Below are 17,158 nucleotides of genomic sequence, written 5' to 3'. Positions count from 1 at the left end.
GATTCTTGGTTGAAAATGTTGCCTCTTCTGAACACCCAACCCTCAGACATCTGCCCTTCTGAGTAGAGCAGAATTGTAGCTTGAAACAACGTGCAGCTGTAATGACCACATTAATGATTCATCTGTTAATCTTTGCTCTGCCCCAGAACATCTTTGCCATGGACCTCCGCAGTGCCAACAAGGTCTCAGAGAAGCCCCCCCCTCGACTGCGTCTCTCCCTCACCCGCTCCATGAGTACAGACGTAGACCAGGGCGAGCGGGGTGGCCTGTACCGTCGTCTAGCCAGGAGGAACAGCAAGCAGAGGGCGTCCAAACGAGGGCAGGAGGGACCCTCAAACAAAACCATCCTTCCACTGAGGAAGAGGGAGGAGCCCATTGAGGAGGACTGGGGTGTCACCAGTGAAGAGGAGAAGCAGGAATCTGAAAGCACTGCCGAGGAGATATGTGAAGACAGCTTATATGGTTGGTTTGTCAAGTTAATCACTAAGAAAGTCAAAAGCTTGGTTATGACCTTTGGCCTATAAAAAAATGAACAAAATGTTTATTTTTTGTCTTTAAGGTCAGTCAGAGTGCAGCTCCCCGCCCTTGCTGGAGCGACAGGATTTGTTGATGGAGGTGGAGGAGAAGGCGGACGCCGACCTGACAGCGGTGGGTGCACAAACATGGACAGACAGACATGGCGGAGGGACGCCTGAAACGAGACAGAACCAGACATTTGCGTGTGACAAATCAAAAGACAGTGCCTCGGTGCCTGAGGCCGTACCGGAAGATGAGGTTTCCGTGGGCGACAGGTCAGAATGGGACAGAGGCGAGAAGGGTGCGGAGTCAGGGTCGGAGTGTCCCAGATTAGAGAGCAGTGTTTGTCAGAGCGACGTGACCTCGGTGATAGTGAGCGCTCAGGGGAGCAGCGAGACGGCAGGTGACAAGGCTCCCACTACTGAGGCGACAAAGGAGGAGGTGAGTGACGACAATCAGAGTGTTACCACGACGACGCCAGGCAGTCAGAGTGATCCCGACGCTGTAGAACATCCCAGGAAGGTGATATCTACAGACGTGACTATTAACTCTCTGACGGTGACTTTTAAAGAAGCCTCAGTGGCTGAAGGCTTCTTTAAGGGCTATTGAATGATGAAAAAGAGTGAGATCAGAATAACAATAATTAGATTGCCACTCATTTTGAACATGTAAATAGTTGTGTTTGTTAAGTATTTCAACATGTTTACAAAGCTACACTCATTTCCTACTGAGTTCAATGAAGACATTGTTGCCTTTAATTCAAAAAAAAAAAAAAAAAAAAAATGAGTGGTAATTTTATCATTGTGGCTCATTTAGTAGGTGTTAAAGGAAGCCCGAGGCCCCAAAAATATCCTCAAATCATCCATTGCAGTCCAGCAGACTAAATGGATCTCAGTGGCGGGTTTCATTCCCGGGGGTCACTGGGTTCACTGAGAGCAGGAGACAGATGCTGAGACAGCAAAAGTAACACTCCACATTACTACTTCCATGCAGCTACTTTCTCCAGACGTCCTTAGTGCTTTCCAGCCAGACATCGGTCACACACTCAAATCTGTTCTCGGGGCCTGTTTTAGTTGCTCCTCTTTCTTACGAATAATGTTTTTTGTAAAGATATCGCTCTTTTTTCAGTATTTGCACAGAGATAGCTGCATGCCCTGTCAGTCTATGCCACACATGCACAAAGCCCTGTCCTGTGGTTTGTTGAAAAGGTTTATTTCCGTCACAAAAGAAATAAAACAAAGAGAGAGAATTAATGCCTTCTGCTTAGATGAAGTTCTGCATTTCAAGGGAGGCTGGATGCACAAAAAAAGAAGTACACAGTTGTATTTGCTGTCTGTCCGTCCTTTTACTTTTCAAGTATGAAATGCTACCTGGTTCTATTTTTGTATTACCAATTGATAGTCCGCTCTTTTCACTAGCCTTTGTGCATTTCAAAAGAGGATATCAGTTTACACCGCTGCTGTTCTGCTGTGTACAAATGGAAGCAAATGTACGTTCCGTCAAACTGTAGTGAGCTATTATTTATTGCATGTCACATGTATAAGCTAAACTAACTTATGTCACTTATGTGTCTTTCTCTGACAAAGATGAACTGTCAAACATGTCTTCTCTCTAAAAAATTGATTTTTATTTTGACTGCATTTCCAATAAATATGTACTAAAATAACCGTCTCTTGGAGCATATTTATCATGTGGGATTACTGCAAGTACTTTTTTATGAACATTCAATTCGAGATTGTGGGTTGAGGAAACCTCACATCACAGCATCAAGGCAGATTTCTTTCTTAAATACTTTTCATGGGTAGTTATTTTACTCTGTACAAAGTGCATTGAAGAAATGGAAGCATGAAGGCAGACCTGATATATAAAATCCAGACATTTATTCCTGTTAAAAAAGAAAAAAATCTGTTTTGTGCAACCCACTTTGTACTAGTTTCAAAGATACACAGATTTTGTTTTGTGGTCAACAGCGCCCTCAAATCCAGAAGTTACCACTTGACAGTGTTGTAGTCAAGACCACATTAACCATGACCAAGTTGTGACCAAGACCAGGGTCCCGAGTCTAAGACATGAATGGAAAGTGCATTGTTGTATTAGGCAGAAACAGAAACCATATGTCATCCAAAAATCAAATGTGTGTCTCAGGGAGGAGAAAGAACCAACAACTGAGCTCCAAGAAGGTTTTTAAGAGAGAGCACTGGCACACAGGGTCCAGGTGTGGCCAGTGTTGATGAGATCAGGTGTTTGCACTTTACTGATGGCCTTCTGCCACACCCACCTCCAACACCTGCAAGGAAAGCAGCCACCTTTTTGATGCTTTATGACTTTTTTCACATACTATGACTTCTTGACATACTACACAACATCTTTTTATTACTTTTTAAAAAATACTATACTATGACTATTTCTATTACTACAATTTATAAAGACAGTAATGTTTGACTGGGACGTTGGCGTAGTAGAACTGTTTAAGAGCCTGTACTATGACCTTTTGATTACTTTTTTTATTAATTTTGTTTGATATATTATGCTTTTACTTTTTATGACTTATTGTGACTATGACTATATTATGACATTTAAATGACATACTATGATTTTTTTTTTTTTTTATGACATAACCACGAGAAGAACTTGGACACAGATTTGAACAAAAGTTTCAAGCAAATGTTTTAAAGTAAACGGGTGGTGAGGGTAGATATGGAGGTTGTGGTGGAGCCGGGCAGGCACACTAGCAAACCGCTGAGGGAGGCAGGCGGAGTCTGGACCTGAGACCCAGGAATTCAAAGGATTGAAAGGCATACACGTAGATAAACTATATACATATATATATATATATATATATATATATATATATATATATATATATAAAAAGAAAACTGTCCGTAGTGTTTGTACCACGTTGGCAGACTGAACAATCTAGCAAACTCTGGAGTGTAGAGCGGTCCGTGTAGCTTGATGAGTGGATGGCTTTCAGGTGTGCAGGTTGATTGGCAGCGTGTGAGAGACTGAGTCATGCATAGGCAGACACACACCATCAGAGAGAGGACAAACAGGGGACCAAACAAGAAACACAGGGAGTGGGTAACAGAAGAAACACTAGGGATGAGAGAGATGCACAGGTTGACCATCTGATACTTTACTATGACCTTTTCAAATGAATTTGTATGACATACTATTCTATGATTTTATACCATTTTGTATGATATCCTATACAGTATGCAAAGTTTAAGAGGGTATATAACGACTTTTAATGATTTTTATAGGATATTTTATACTCTGACTTAAGACGTTTTTATGACATACCACATGGACTTATTTTTTCAATGACTTGGAGCACTTACAAGTCATAAGAGGGAGATGCACACAACCATGTCGATTAACAAATTACTTATAAATTCAAAGGTAAGCATAGGATGAAAACGTATGCTAACAATGCGGTGTGGAGTGTGTAACTTAAGCATTGTAGGTTAGCGCATGAATGGAAAGTGTTTAGGTGCAATTTTGTATCATGCAGAAACACAAACTATGACGTCATTTAAAAATCAAACGTGTGTCTCAGGGATAAAAGAGAACCAGCAGCTGAGTTCCAAGAAGGTTTTTAAGAGGGTGGCCCAGGTGTTTCCACTTTACTGATAATGGCCACGCCCACCTCCAAGGAATGCAACCACACAAACCAAGTGACAGGCAGAGGGTCGTCACAGATATGCTATGACCTTTTACATACTTTTTTTTTTTTAATTATATGTTTGCATGATATACTGTAAGATGACTACTTTTATGACTACAATCTCTTAAAGACAGTATTGTTGGCTGAGGCTATTCTATGCCTTTTTAATGACTGTTATGTAATACTATACTAAAAAAATACTTTAAACATACTGCACGAAGACTATACTATGACTTTTTAATGATTTTAATACATACAATAATTATTTTCACCACTGAAGGTGTTATGTGACCATTATTACTGCATCAACAGTAAACAGTCGTACTGCCATGTGTCACCACTAGAGGGCGTGTCGCTCTCAGAAAAGACACATTACTGTAAGTGACGCCGTCTAATAGTCCCTGAATCCCTGAATCATAGGCCGAGTATGTGTGAACTGCAGCGGGGGAGTGGAAGGGCGGACAACAGCTAAGAAGCTAAGAAGCTGGGAAATGGGGAAACTTACACAGGATCAGTGAGCATCAAATCAAATTAAATACAAATAATTATCAGATTTACTTATAGAATAAATACAATGCATTTGCAGATGTTAAATATTTCAAATGGAAACTGGCAAGCATTCACAAGTGCCAATTAACTATTTTACTTAACATTTAATTAATTTAGTAGTCCTGCTGATGATCAATGCTCCTTATTGACATAATTGAAGTTCAGTTACTGTGGCAGCAAAAAAAAAGAAGTGATTTTCAAATGTTGAAATTTATGCAATCTAATCAAACAACTTCAATAGAAAAGGAAGCTCTGGGAATATGTATATATAACAGACATCAAAGTAAGGCTAAGGTCAGACACCGTGCTGCTTTGTTTTCAAACAAAAGACAATATAAAATATAGTTTTTTCTCATGTTATTCATAGCTGAAGAAAAATTGCAAAAGAAGTCAAATTGCGGCAAATCGTCACTCTTTAGTATTTTGTTTGGTAAACATTTGTTAGGAGTATTTTAAAGTCAAAGTGGAGACATGTGAGCACCAACAGCCCTTATTACTTATCTCCTTATTGTTCAGTATTTGTGTCCCTCTAGTAACTCTTTTTTTGCATTAATCTGATTGGTCAATGGCCAGTCAGACAGATTTGATCTGATCCTGAACAGGTTACCATGGTGATCAACCTAAATTAAAAGTAAGCCAGCTTCCTGATCCTGGAAATGCAGAGCTTAGGCCACAGATAGCTGATTAAGACACTAATGTCAATTCATGTTACAGGCCCATGTCTTTTTTAAAAGACATATGATTTGTTGTACTTCTCATATTCAACTAATACACAATCATATTTCTAACAAACACGCCACATGCAGGACACTTCACTGTTGGTAATTTTCATTTTATTATAAAAAACAGTATTTGAGTCCACAGTTTGTGTTTCCTTTGTACAGTAAAAAATATTAAATTAAACTCCCAAAGTTCTTAGCAGAAAGATAAAGAGGATGGAGTTTGAGGGTAGGGAGAGCAACTTCCCCCGGGGGAAGGAGAGGACGAGGAGGAGGGGGAGGGGATTTAAAGTCCAAGGGGAGCAGCAAAGGAGACGAGGCAGAAAGAGACGGAGCGACCGCTCATATCTCCCACTTTTTCACCTCATTTCTGTGCAACACAGTTCATTTGGATCAAAATCCTCTGTTTACTCCAAACAGGGGAATCCTAAAAACACTAAAAGGAGCCCACCCCACCCATTTTTTTTTCACATCCCAGCCCATGTACTCAAAATGTTTCAGGCACACAGGTATGCATCCCCCCTCCCCAAGCCTCCACTGCTCCATATTAAGTGTCTTTAAAGGAAGGAGTGCACACACATTCGAGGGAGAGGGCTTGCATGTTTGCGAGGGAAGAGTCCCTTCCAGCACGGTCGACGTCCGATACAGAGGCTGGCCGGGACGTCACAATAAGTCCGTTCAACGTCTCAATTCACAGCAGACCCTCAACCACTGCAATAGAATACTGACAATGAATTATTCCCACCTGGACAGACCCAACTAAAGACATCTAACGTGAAATGAAATATCCACTACCCCAGTCATAACAGTCAATAACAAAAATATATTTCTATACGAATTGTAGCAGTCTCAGGGTACATAACACCCCCACCCCACCCCCCAAGAGAAAACAATAAATAAAGTAAACCCAAACATTAAACCAAAAAAAACCGAAGATATGCATCATGTTTGGATTTACATTAATAATAATCCACATTAATCTGCCAAACAGAAATAGACGGACAGACTGAATGATGGGGGCAACGAAAACCATAAAAAGTTCTTTGCATTAAATCATTTCCACTTTAATTCTTGACCACTTTTAAAATCTTAAAAACATTTCTTAAAAAAGGCAAGTACTCCTATTTACCCCCAAAACCCCGAAAATATCACCTTTTCTCGTATTCAGCAAAAGGGTGGAGGTGAGGGGGGGTGCTAGAGAAACCGTCCCCCTCTTTGTCCACAATTGGCAAAAAAATATATTAACAGCAATAACTTACAATTCATTTATTCTAATTTATTTAACGACTGCTTGATTTATTGTTCATCTCCCATAGGAAGTTCAGTTCAATGCATCTTTATTGAAAACATTTTAAATAACATTTAATAATAGTATAAAAAAAGAAAGGCTAAGTAATAACAATAACACTGTCCTGGGTGAGTGCAGTTTGTGCGAAGAATCACAGAGCCTTTCAGCTCAACTTGACACGTAAAGTAGAATTCCTACATGATGTCTAAAGGATGTGAGTCATGTTCTGGCCCATCGGGTTCTGGCCCAGCGGGTCCTGACCGTTGGCCCCGGCCCGTGTAGACCAGCCATGCCACTCAGCTGGGATAGCATGGCGCTCTGGTCCGACCCAAACTGCTCCATAGAGTTCTGTTGCTGCTGCTGGGTCGTTTGCTGTTGCTGTTGTTGTGGAGTGACCACCATGCCCGGATGGTGCTGGTTCATGTGGCCTGGGTGTGGGGAGCCCGTCTGCATCTGTGGGGAGATGTGATGAGGGGAGGGCTGGGGCTGCATGCGTGGGGACGGGCTGGAGTGTGGCGGCTGGGACTGAGGTCTGGGCGAAGGCTGTGGGGATCGCACCTGGTTAGCTAGCGATGTTGACAGCGCCTGGCCATGCAGGTGAGGGGACTGGGCCATCTGCTGCGGCTGCTGAGGGCTCATGGGATTGCTGTGCTGGGCCGGTGACCCCCCAGGGCCCAGATGCTGATGCTGCTGCTGCTGTTGCTGCTGCTGATGCTGCTGCTGCTGCTGCTGCTGCTGCTGCTGCTGCTGCTGCTGGAGCATCCTCTGGTGGAGAGCCTGTTGGAGCAGAGCCTGAGAAGATGGAGGTTGGGGGCCACTTTGCGTGGGCTGAGGGCCCTGAGGTGGCTGCTGAGGGCCTCCTCCGCCCCCTCCACCTGGCCCTGCATCACCTCCTTGCAGGCCAGCCATGGCATTCTGCTGCTGCATCTGGAGGTGGTGCTGGTGCTGGAGCCTCTGCTGTAGTGCAGCTGCAGCCTGCTGCTGGGCCACCGACCCCTGGTAACCTTGCCCCTGCTGGCCTGGGGGACCACCAGGCTGCTGAGGGCCAAGAGGCGGACCTCCAGGTGGTCCCTGGCCCACTGTGGGAGGCTGCATCCCAGGCTGTCCCATGTAGCCCTGCCCCTGAGGCGGCTGTGGCTGCTGGAACTGACCGTGATTTACTCCCATTTGTTGTTGATGTTGCTGCTGTTGTTGTTGTTGTTGTTGCTGCTGCTGCTGTTGTTGTTGCTGCTGCTGGAGATGCCGTCTCATGAGCAGCTCTCTAAACTGGGGATTGTTGATATTCCCCATCTGTGCCCCCTGGCCCTGCACACCTCTTCCTCCACCTTGCTGCTGCTGCTGCTGCTGCTGCTGCTGGAGAGCTGCCACTTGCTGCTGTTGCAAACTAGTGAGCATTGGCCTCTGCTGCTGCTGTTGTAACTGCTGCTGCTGCTGCTGCTGCTGATGTTGCTGTAGCTGTTGTTGTTGTTGTTGTTGTTGTTGTTGCTGCTGCTGTTGCAGCTGTTGTTGCTGTTGAACTTGCTGTAGCTGGGCCATGGTTGCCATGTTAACATTCGTCCCTCCCTGACCCCCCATGTGCATCCCTGGCTGGCCGCCACCAGTAGCATTCATGTTCGGCTGTGGGCCACCTCCGGCCATGACATTACCAACAGGACCCCCTGTGGGACCAGGACCTCCAGGGACACCCCCTGGTCCACCTGGGCCCCCCTGACCTCCCTTGTATTTTGAGGCCCTCTGCTTGATGAAAGCAGCCATAAGCTGTGGGTTGGACCGCAAGATGTTGAGGACTTGCTGCTGCTGGAGTGGTGAGCTCGGCGAGCGGAGAGTTCGTAACAGCTCCTGAAGAGCGGCCTGGGGGATGTTCCCACCAGCAAGACCAGCCCCTGGGACACCAGTAGCTCCAGTGACAGCTCCCCCTGGGATCCCGCCACCAGCACCTTGCTGCTGCTGCTGTTGTACCATATTCATCAAGGCAGCGTGGCCCTGAGCTTGTTGGTGCTGCTGCTGTTGTTGTTGTTGTTGTTGCTGCTGTTGTTGTTGTTGTTGTTGTTGCTGTTGTTGTTGTTGCAGTTGCTGCTGCTGCTGTTGCTGCTGCTGCTGCTGTTGTTGCTGCTGCTGTTGCTGCTGCTGCTGCTGTTGCTGCTGAGCTGCCACCATGGCTGGATGGCTCATTTGGTTCATCATAGCTTGCCTCTGCTGAGGTGGCATCCCCTGGCCTGCCCACTGCTGTTGAGGGTTTTGATGTGGAGCACCTATCCGCTGCTGTTGAAGCTGTACCTGAGGGGGCAGCTGGCCCTGGGGCAGGTTACCCTGCTGAGGGGGTTGCTGCATGGGGCCACCAGCACCACCCATCATCCCTGGCTGAGCACTCTGTTGTTGATCCATATGGGCCCGAGCAGCAGCCACTGCTGCTTGGTTCTGTGGTGGGATACCTTGGGTCCCAACCATCCCCACAGCCCCTGGGTGTCCCATGCCCATCTGTTGACCCTGACCCTGTTGATGGTGAGGGTGGATAGGCATCATGCCTGCAGCTGCCTGGGCTGCTTGTCTCTGCAGGGCCATCTTCCTCTGAGCATCGGCTACCTGTTGGATCTTCATGGCAATTTCTACTGCTGCCGGTGGGGGGCCAGAAGGAGGCTGCTGTTGAAGAGAAGGCTGGCCGGGAGGTTGTTGGCCCCCAACACCTCCAGCCATGACGCCGCCACCAAGCTGTTGCTGGTGGGGAGGCGTTGCGGAGCCAAGCACTGGTTTGCCCTGGGATTGATGTATTGGGGAGGAGCCCGGGGGTCTGCTGGCATATGGAGGCAAACTGTTGGGGTGCTGTTGGAGCTGTTGAGGCTTGGTCCCTGCTCCACTCTGCTGCTGCACCTGAGAAAGCATCTGCTGCTGATGTTGTGGAGAGCTCATTACCCCCCCATGCCCGCCTCCTCCACCTGCCATCTGCTGGAACTGGTGATGAAGAGGGTGTTGAGGGTGTTGAGGAGGCATGCCACCTTGTGGGGGCATTCCACCTGACTGCTGCTGCTGCTGCTGCTGCTGCTGCTGCTGCTGAACTCCAGGTCCAGGGCCCATTCCTTGCTGTGTGACTGGAGGCATGGTCTGAGTCGGGGTCTGGGGTGTCGGGGGTTGTGTTCCACAAGAAGTTGGGGTACTGGGTGCCGTGGTACCATTGTTCCCTGGTGATGGAAGTCCTACGACAGGTCCTCCCGGTGGCCCTACGGCTGGCTGACCCAGCCTCTGCATGCTGGCCATCCTCCTCCTTAACATCTGGGCCTGCTGAAGCCTGTGCTGCAGCTGCTGCTGCCGGAGCTTTTGCTTGATGTTCAGGCAGAACGGGACGGGACATTTGTTCTCCTGACAGTGTTTGGCATGGTAGCAGCACAGAGCGATGAGCTGCTTGCAGATGGGACAGCCACCGTTCGTCTTGCGCTTGCAGCCTTTTGTGTGCTGAACGACGCGCTTCATCTTCTGGCAGGACGGCAGGGAGCAGTTGGCGTTGCGACACTGGCATGCGTGGACCAGCGACTGGATGCAGCGCTGGATGCTGAGACGGCGAGAATCTCCGGGGCTCTGCGTGGCTGCTGCTGCCTGGTTGTTGCTGTCGTCATCCAGTCCTAGCCCCAGCTTATCCATCTTGTGCTCATGGCCTTTAGTGTTGTAGCAAGTGATGCACAAGTCATAGTCCTAGAGAAGAAAGGAAAGAAGAGAGTTGGGGAATTAAATCAAAATCCAAGTACAGGATTACATTATTAGATGTTTAACATTCCTGTGAAACTAAAACTCTTTAAATCAGTTTTATGCACTAAACTGTGAAGTTCGTTTTGGCAAGCCTTAAAACCCCTTCATCCTTCATCTTCTACAGCAACATGCACATAGCCTTTTTGCAATATTCTTGTTCTGTGCAAAAAAAGCTAAGAATGAAAACTCCAGTTAAAAGAACTATTGTTTGGGCCCGGAGGTGTCAAAACATTGAAAACACTTGCCAATCATCCCTCAGATTGTTAACAAATAGCATTCATGAGATGTGATCAAATCACTGTTTGTATTAGAACAAAGTAAAACAGAAATCTGAACGTAGATGTAATCACCGTTTGGTACTATTGTTGTTGTCCGATGAAAAACATGCTGCAGTTTGATCTCCATTTAAATTTAAAAAGGAGAAAAACAAGATTCAGTTGAGTTTTGATTCTTACCTCGCACACGGTGCAGTGGAAGCGGGTCTCCACGTGGTGTTTACACTCGTTGCAGGTGTAGACAAAGCGGTCCTGGCTCTGGTTGTGCAGCTCCACCAACATACACATGGAGCTCCACTTGGACCTCCTGAGAGAGCTGAACTCCAGGTGCTTGTCCCTGGCCAGCGTTAGGAAGGCATCGCGGCCGTCCATCAGGTCACAGGCCATGAGGGGGTCAGGGTCAGTGATGGGGGGCAGCGAGTTGGCGGTGGGGCCAGCGATGAGTCGGATGACAAAGAAGACCTGGGGATTAGAGTGAAAAGTGTAAAGAGGACCAGCTATAACAGGTGTCATTTAGGCCCTGCTCGGACAGACAACTTGGATTTTCAATTCATACATTTAGGAAAATAAATAAATCAAATGACCCTTCTCCCTCCTGTACAGTAGCTTGACCTACTGTCAACAGGCACTACAGATACCAGATATCATGCATTAATATAAAATTGTCTTTTCTTGTTTATTGTATTTGAGTGTCTCTTAAACTAAAACCCAAAGTGACCAAAAGGTTGTTTTTTTTTAAGTCAAAGTCATGTTAAAATATTTTTGTCAGAGCAATTTCAAACCACCGTGTGACTAGTATGTCATTTTTCTCTTGCAGTAAACCCAGGAGTCACTGACAGGCAACGTTAAACAAGGTTTGTGTCAAGCGAGACGATTTATTTTAATGAATGTTCACAACCTCTGTTTGTAGGTTAAAAAGGTGCTCAGAGGAGTTTCCTTGTGAACTAACAAGTTATGAGTACATTCATTGTTTCTCACCAAAACAAAGTGTGTATTTTTGGGGTCTAGAAAAACATGTCTATTGCATTTCCTTTCTCTATAAATCCATGTTGACTTACTTCTACAAACAGCCTAATAGTGTAAACTGCTGCCTGATGATGTTGAGAACAGCTGTGTTAGTGTTCATTTTAAAATGATGAAGCTGCTTGAATCAGTTATTTATCAGATGTCAGTAAAGTTTTTTTTTTTTCAAGTTGTTGCCATAATATAAGCTGTACCTGCTCTTTATTACAACAGCTGAAAAGCAACAGCAGAAGTGATGTAGCAACGGCTGCTAAAGAGCAGCATTTTAATTATCTGCATTCACAGAGTGGAAGTCAACTTGATCACACAAGTCAGGGTAACGTTCTTATGATTATGCCATATAATCCAATAAATGAGTAAGCAGCTATTCCTAAAACCAAATTAGACTTGCATACCTCCTTATGTTTCTCCATGGTGGCGTAGAGTTTCTGGGAAAGGTCATTGGAAACATTGGGGATCCCCGGTTTCTTCTTATTGGCTCGGCTCATGCTGCTCTTGTTCTTACTTGTCTTTTTATTGTTCTTCTTTTTGGCATTCTTGCTGTCTCCTTTTGTGATCTGGAAATGTTTGAAGGTCAGTTTCAACACAGAGCATTGCCATGACAAATATCAATATTCTTTTGTGGCATTAAAAGAAACTGATGATGCATGTGGACTCTTACTCTACTCACATCGGTGCACTCGTTGGAGGTACTGTTCTCCTCCCTCTTTCTCTCCTCCTCCTCCTGCTCCAGCTCCTTGATGCTCTCCTCCAGTACGTTGGGCCAGAAATCGCCCTCAAAGTATGGCAGCTCCTTGGCACTGGTCAGCCGGTCCTCTGTAGCCTGCTTGAAGACGTCCTGAGGGGTAAAGAGACAAGTGTTCAAGTGCTTGTAGAGCCTATAATGTCCTTATTAGCCTTTTACTGAAACAACAAAACAGACTTTTAAAGTTCAAAGTTTATTCTTGACCATAGAAAACACCAGTTGGGAAAACAATGTCACCATGTGTTTATTTAGCTGTTCCAGGTCTTTTGATCATATCACATAATCTTCACCAGCAGATGGAGTTTGCTCAGTTGTTATGGAGTTGTAGATATTGCAATTTCAATGTTTCAGATTTTTGTTAATTAAAAAATTTAAGAAATTTTAATGTTTAAAACCTTTTAAAGTAAACTTGTGGTGAGATCATTTTTCTCAAAGAATACAATATTTGCAGATTGTGACAGACAAAGGTCTTCATGTTGTGCAACAGTTTGGCATTAACATTATGGATAAGTCAATGTCTCATGGCTTGACTGTTTTCTGAAGTGATAAATGCATTAACTCACCTTGCTGGTACAATGACTAAAATGAAATCACGTCTCACCTTGTAATCGTGGACGATGCGCTCAGCAACAGCCTTGTCCAGCATCTTCCTGTACCATTCCTGCAGCCGTTTTGGCTTGGGGATCTTCTGGTCCATTGGGTGACAATGGAAGATGTAATCATCCCCTTCACTGGGTGGACAGGCCCAGATATGACCCGTTGTATACCTGACACAGGGAGACATGTCGTTGTATTCATTTGAACAGAAGTAAATCCTTTCCCTTTATTCCATCTGCTTGCCCTTTTTCACTCACTGAAAGCGGTCTGTAGCAGCGCCTGAACACTTCTAATTGCATAATGGGCTCACATTTAAAAGCCATAGTAGCTTTACCGATAAAGTTTTCACTTTGATTGACTGATTTTAGCTGCTCAGCTGGGGCCTTTGCAGGCATTATGTTTGAGACAGTCGCAACTTTTCTCTTACCCCTGTCTCCTGACATACTCCAGGTAGCCTATCAGGATCTCGTGGTAGACGGCAGTTCTGATGAGTCGAGGCTGGAAGAAGTGCACGCTGTCCAGGTAAGAGATGTACACTCGTCTTTGATTGGGAGGCGGGCAGTCTGAGCCGTACTCTTGAACGTGCATGCCAAAAAAACACATATCTGCTCCGTCGACGTCCTCAAATGCAAACAGGGCTTTCATCCTGTAGGGGAAGGACGCGCACATCTCTCCATTGTCAACAAACCTGGAGGGAAAAAAAACAAAAAACAACCAGGGTGAGGAAAAAAAAAAACTATGCAATCGCAGAAATGTCATCAAGAACTCTTCCCTGTTGTGTCTTTACCATAATGTTTAATCTTCTGAATTCTCAGACAAAAGTACATCACATGGGGAGGTGTGCAAATATGGACCGCAACTCACAGTGCAATGCTTTTGCAAGAGTTTGGTTGTAACGCGAGTATATCCAGCATCAAAAGTGGACTGCAGTCAATGACCGCGCCGGGTAATATGTTAATAATATTTAGTGTGTCGACTGTCCAAGCAGCACTAACTTTGACACAGGAAATCCCTGGGTCCCCATCAATACACCCGCCAAGTGAGCAGTAGATCAGATGAACGGTTCTCGAGATATGCAAACACACAAATTCAGGCATGGATTTCTTGCTTTATAGTTAGATGTGGTATAACTGGTGGCATTTTGCAGTTAACATTCACTGGTGAGTTTTTGTAAATGGGTTATGCACCATAATGGGTTACCATATTTATTTTTCAGCAACAACCACATGTATTTGTTTTTGAATCGGAGTGGAGGACCTCCACTTGAAAACTGGTCCTGCTGTGGGACTCACTAGCACCTGATTGGGGATTTTGTCTCTCCAACACTGCTATTCACTGCTCTGATACATACCTGCAAAGTCATCTCATCTCGATATCAATGTTGTAACTAGAGGATGGTTTGAACAACCTCTTCAGTCATTGCTGCTTGTTAAACTCAAAGCTTATTTAGTCTTATATCAGTGCTTTCCCAATAATTGTACGGCCAAGATAATACGTATCTTTTTTTGGATGCCAAAAATAACCAAATATCCACTCCAGTGTTTCCCCTATATTCATTGTGCAGCAGCGCACCACTGTGAACTGCAACTTGAGTGAATGAACGATGCAAGTGTCTGCAGGAAAGTTCTCCAATTACATTCAGTATTTAGCTGCACCATTAACTGATATATTTAATATCAGTTAATGGTGCGGCTAAATACTGAATGTAATTGTAGAATATCTGCATTAAAACCCAAGACCTGCAGCAGCAATATTGAATTCTACCTGGACTTCATGCCCGGCTTGACCTCGACCACCTTGTCTGACACATGGACCACACGGATGGTGACGTCGCCAGAATCAGGGAGGTTCTGCCGCCTGATGTAATCGTTCACTCGTGTCTCCAAATAGCACCCCAACTTGGTCTGAGGAAGTCCTGCAAAAAACAGTAACACGTATGAATAAAGAGAGGTGGAATACCGAGAAGGCATTAAACTTCTCCATTTTATCACCCTCACCACCCTCTGCCTGAACTACTGACACACATGGTTTTTAACAGCTGAGGAAAATAATCTGTGTCTGACTATATGCAATAAAAGATTAAAGCAATAATTAATTTCATTAAAAATGTTGGGAAATCTAGCTTGCTCTGTGCAAAGGTACCAAAACCCACCAACGGGCACCTCTAAAGCTCAACAATGAACATATGAAGCATAAAATAAACATGTGGTGTTGGGAGGGTTAAGTATTCCACTGTGTATATCATACACTGGTCTCAGTCAAAAGCACAAATCCTGATGGCTGATTCTAATCCCCCAAAAACATTTGTGCATTAGAGAGTGGAATGATTGCCAACAGAGTTCATGTTTGGAAATGTTAAAATATTAAAGCAAAAAGGGATCAAAACATTGGATGACAACGCAATGATAAAAATCTGAAAGAGGGAGAAGAGACAGACAGTGCCGTAAAACAAAGACATTAAATGAGTGAGTAGATCAGCTTTATTGAACTTACTTTTGGAGGCGTATTTGTTCTCTTTCCGTGTCTTGTTGGCCTTTTTAAGGCAGTTGTCACATACAAAGCTGTAGTTAGTGAGAAAGCACATAGTAAATTGTTAGATTTTGCAGGTTGCCATCAGTCCTTTCACAATCAGCACCAATGACAGTGATTAAGAGGCTTTAACCAAAAGATGACTCAGTCATTCATGTCAGTCTTCCTCTCCTTAAACAGCGTTAATGACTCTGAAATTGCTTTTAATTACACACAGACCACACATGAAGGGAGATTATACTTTGAGAAATGAGAGGCTCTCACACCAAAAACGAGCTGCAGTACTTTGTTTGCATGTGTATTTGCAGACTTTTCTGCATGTTGAAATGTTGGAACTGTGTGTGATCTTAACCAATTTGCTTCAAACAGCTGCATGCAAACGTGATTTCATGTGTGTGGGGAGTTAACGGCTGTACTTTTCAAGCATCTTTATTGATGTTTTGGACGATTATAAAGCTTTTTAAGAAAAACAAAAGGCCCAATATATTTTCCAGACCCAGTCACGTAACAGAATGTACAGAGTGTGCTTATGATAGCTCACCCCGAAGGCCATATGGTATCATGATGCAGGACACAGATCTGGTGCATTTTACGACCGCAGTCAATACATTCCACAAGCCTAAGTAGAGAGAAGACAGGAGACAAAAGACAGACACATTATCCAAAGTTTAAAAAAACAACGTGTCACATATTATGAAAATTCCCTGTTTGTTCCTCTGCAGGAGCTACAAAGCTGATGAATAAGTAAGAAGAGTAAATAAGTAAAGTTAGGGCAACCAATGTTATTTGGTAAGTAAAATCTTGTCACTATAATTCATATATGATAATAACTTAATCACATTATCTTTTATTATTTAAGTGTAAGCACATGTTCAATTTGCTCAACTAAAACTTCTAATCTAAATTCAAGATACAATTTCAACTAAGTCAATAAAATCGTTGATCTTACAGCGTCAGAGAGATGGTGCAAATTAATTCTAAATGAGAGTTAATGAGTTAAAAAGTGAACATACAGCTCAGGGTCGAGTGTGTCGTTCTTCTTTCGTTGAAACTGGTCTTTGTTGATGGACCTGTTGGAAATATCAGAAATCAAACCACTGTAACAGTCACAACGTTATTCTCTTTACACTGCAGCATGTGTGCAGAAACCAATATTCTCAATTCAGAAAATGAATATAGAAATTCATAATGTGCTCACTAGCTAATAATTTCATTGCTACATGTTGTTGTACTGATTATCAATTCCACCCTTAAGATAAGGGATAAACTCTTGTTTTAAATACAACATCGTGACTATGAGATGGCGATGTGAAATACTGAAAGACCTAAACTATGTGACTTAGATGAAATCAATCAATAGGAAAATAATTATGTATCGTTTTAGATTAATATTAAATATATTTCAACCAAAGGCCAATCCCCAGATAAAAACTAAAACTGAGCTAAAACTATTCATGTTCTTTGACCTCTTAATCTCCACTGAGCTGCCGTTGGAGCAATCACATAAAACTC

The 17,158-nt window shown here is 44.0% G+C and overlaps 2 protein-coding genes across 3 annotated transcripts in view; one reads left to right on the top strand and one right to left on the bottom strand.

Annotated features, from left to right (window-relative positions):
* The window catches only part of cbx7a (chromobox homolog 7a), a 4,950-nt gene extending 2,804 nt beyond the window's left edge, over positions 1 to 2,146 (top strand). For both annotated transcript variants that reach the window (XM_054608057.1, XM_054608056.1), the window contains 2 exons: positions 147 to 462; positions 560 to 2,146. In XM_054608057.1, the coding sequence (XP_054464032.1) occupies positions 147 to 462; positions 560 to 1,125 (882 nt within the window). In that variant the 3' untranslated portion in view covers positions 1,126 to 2,146. The remainder of the gene's footprint in view (positions 1 to 146; positions 463 to 559) is intronic.
* A 3,408-nt stretch (positions 2,147 to 5,554) lies between these two features.
* ep300b (E1A binding protein p300 b) overlaps positions 5,555 to 17,158 on the bottom strand; it is a 34,675-nt gene continuing 23,071 nt past the window's right edge. Inside the window, 11 exon segments of the mRNA XM_054608332.1 lie at positions 5,555 to 7,006; positions 7,009 to 10,423; positions 10,933 to 11,214; positions 12,171 to 12,332; positions 12,446 to 12,613; positions 13,122 to 13,287; positions 13,545 to 13,805; positions 14,882 to 15,032; positions 15,611 to 15,678; positions 16,188 to 16,265; positions 16,660 to 16,716. Of these exon segments, the coding sequence (XP_054464307.1) occupies positions 6,945 to 7,006; positions 7,009 to 10,423; positions 10,933 to 11,214; positions 12,171 to 12,332; positions 12,446 to 12,613; positions 13,122 to 13,287; positions 13,545 to 13,805; positions 14,882 to 15,032; positions 15,611 to 15,678; positions 16,188 to 16,265; positions 16,660 to 16,716 (4,870 nt within the window). The 3' untranslated portion in view covers positions 5,555 to 6,944.

The sequence above is a fragment of the Anoplopoma fimbria genome, chromosome 11, assembly GCF_027596085.1.
Source record: "Anoplopoma fimbria isolate UVic2021 breed Golden Eagle Sablefish chromosome 11, Afim_UVic_2022, whole genome shotgun sequence".
NCBI lineage: Eukaryota > Metazoa > Chordata > Actinopteri > Perciformes > Anoplopomatidae > Anoplopoma > Anoplopoma fimbria.
Note: the sequence above shows the minus strand (reverse complement) of the source record. Positions and strands in the feature narration are given on the sequence as shown.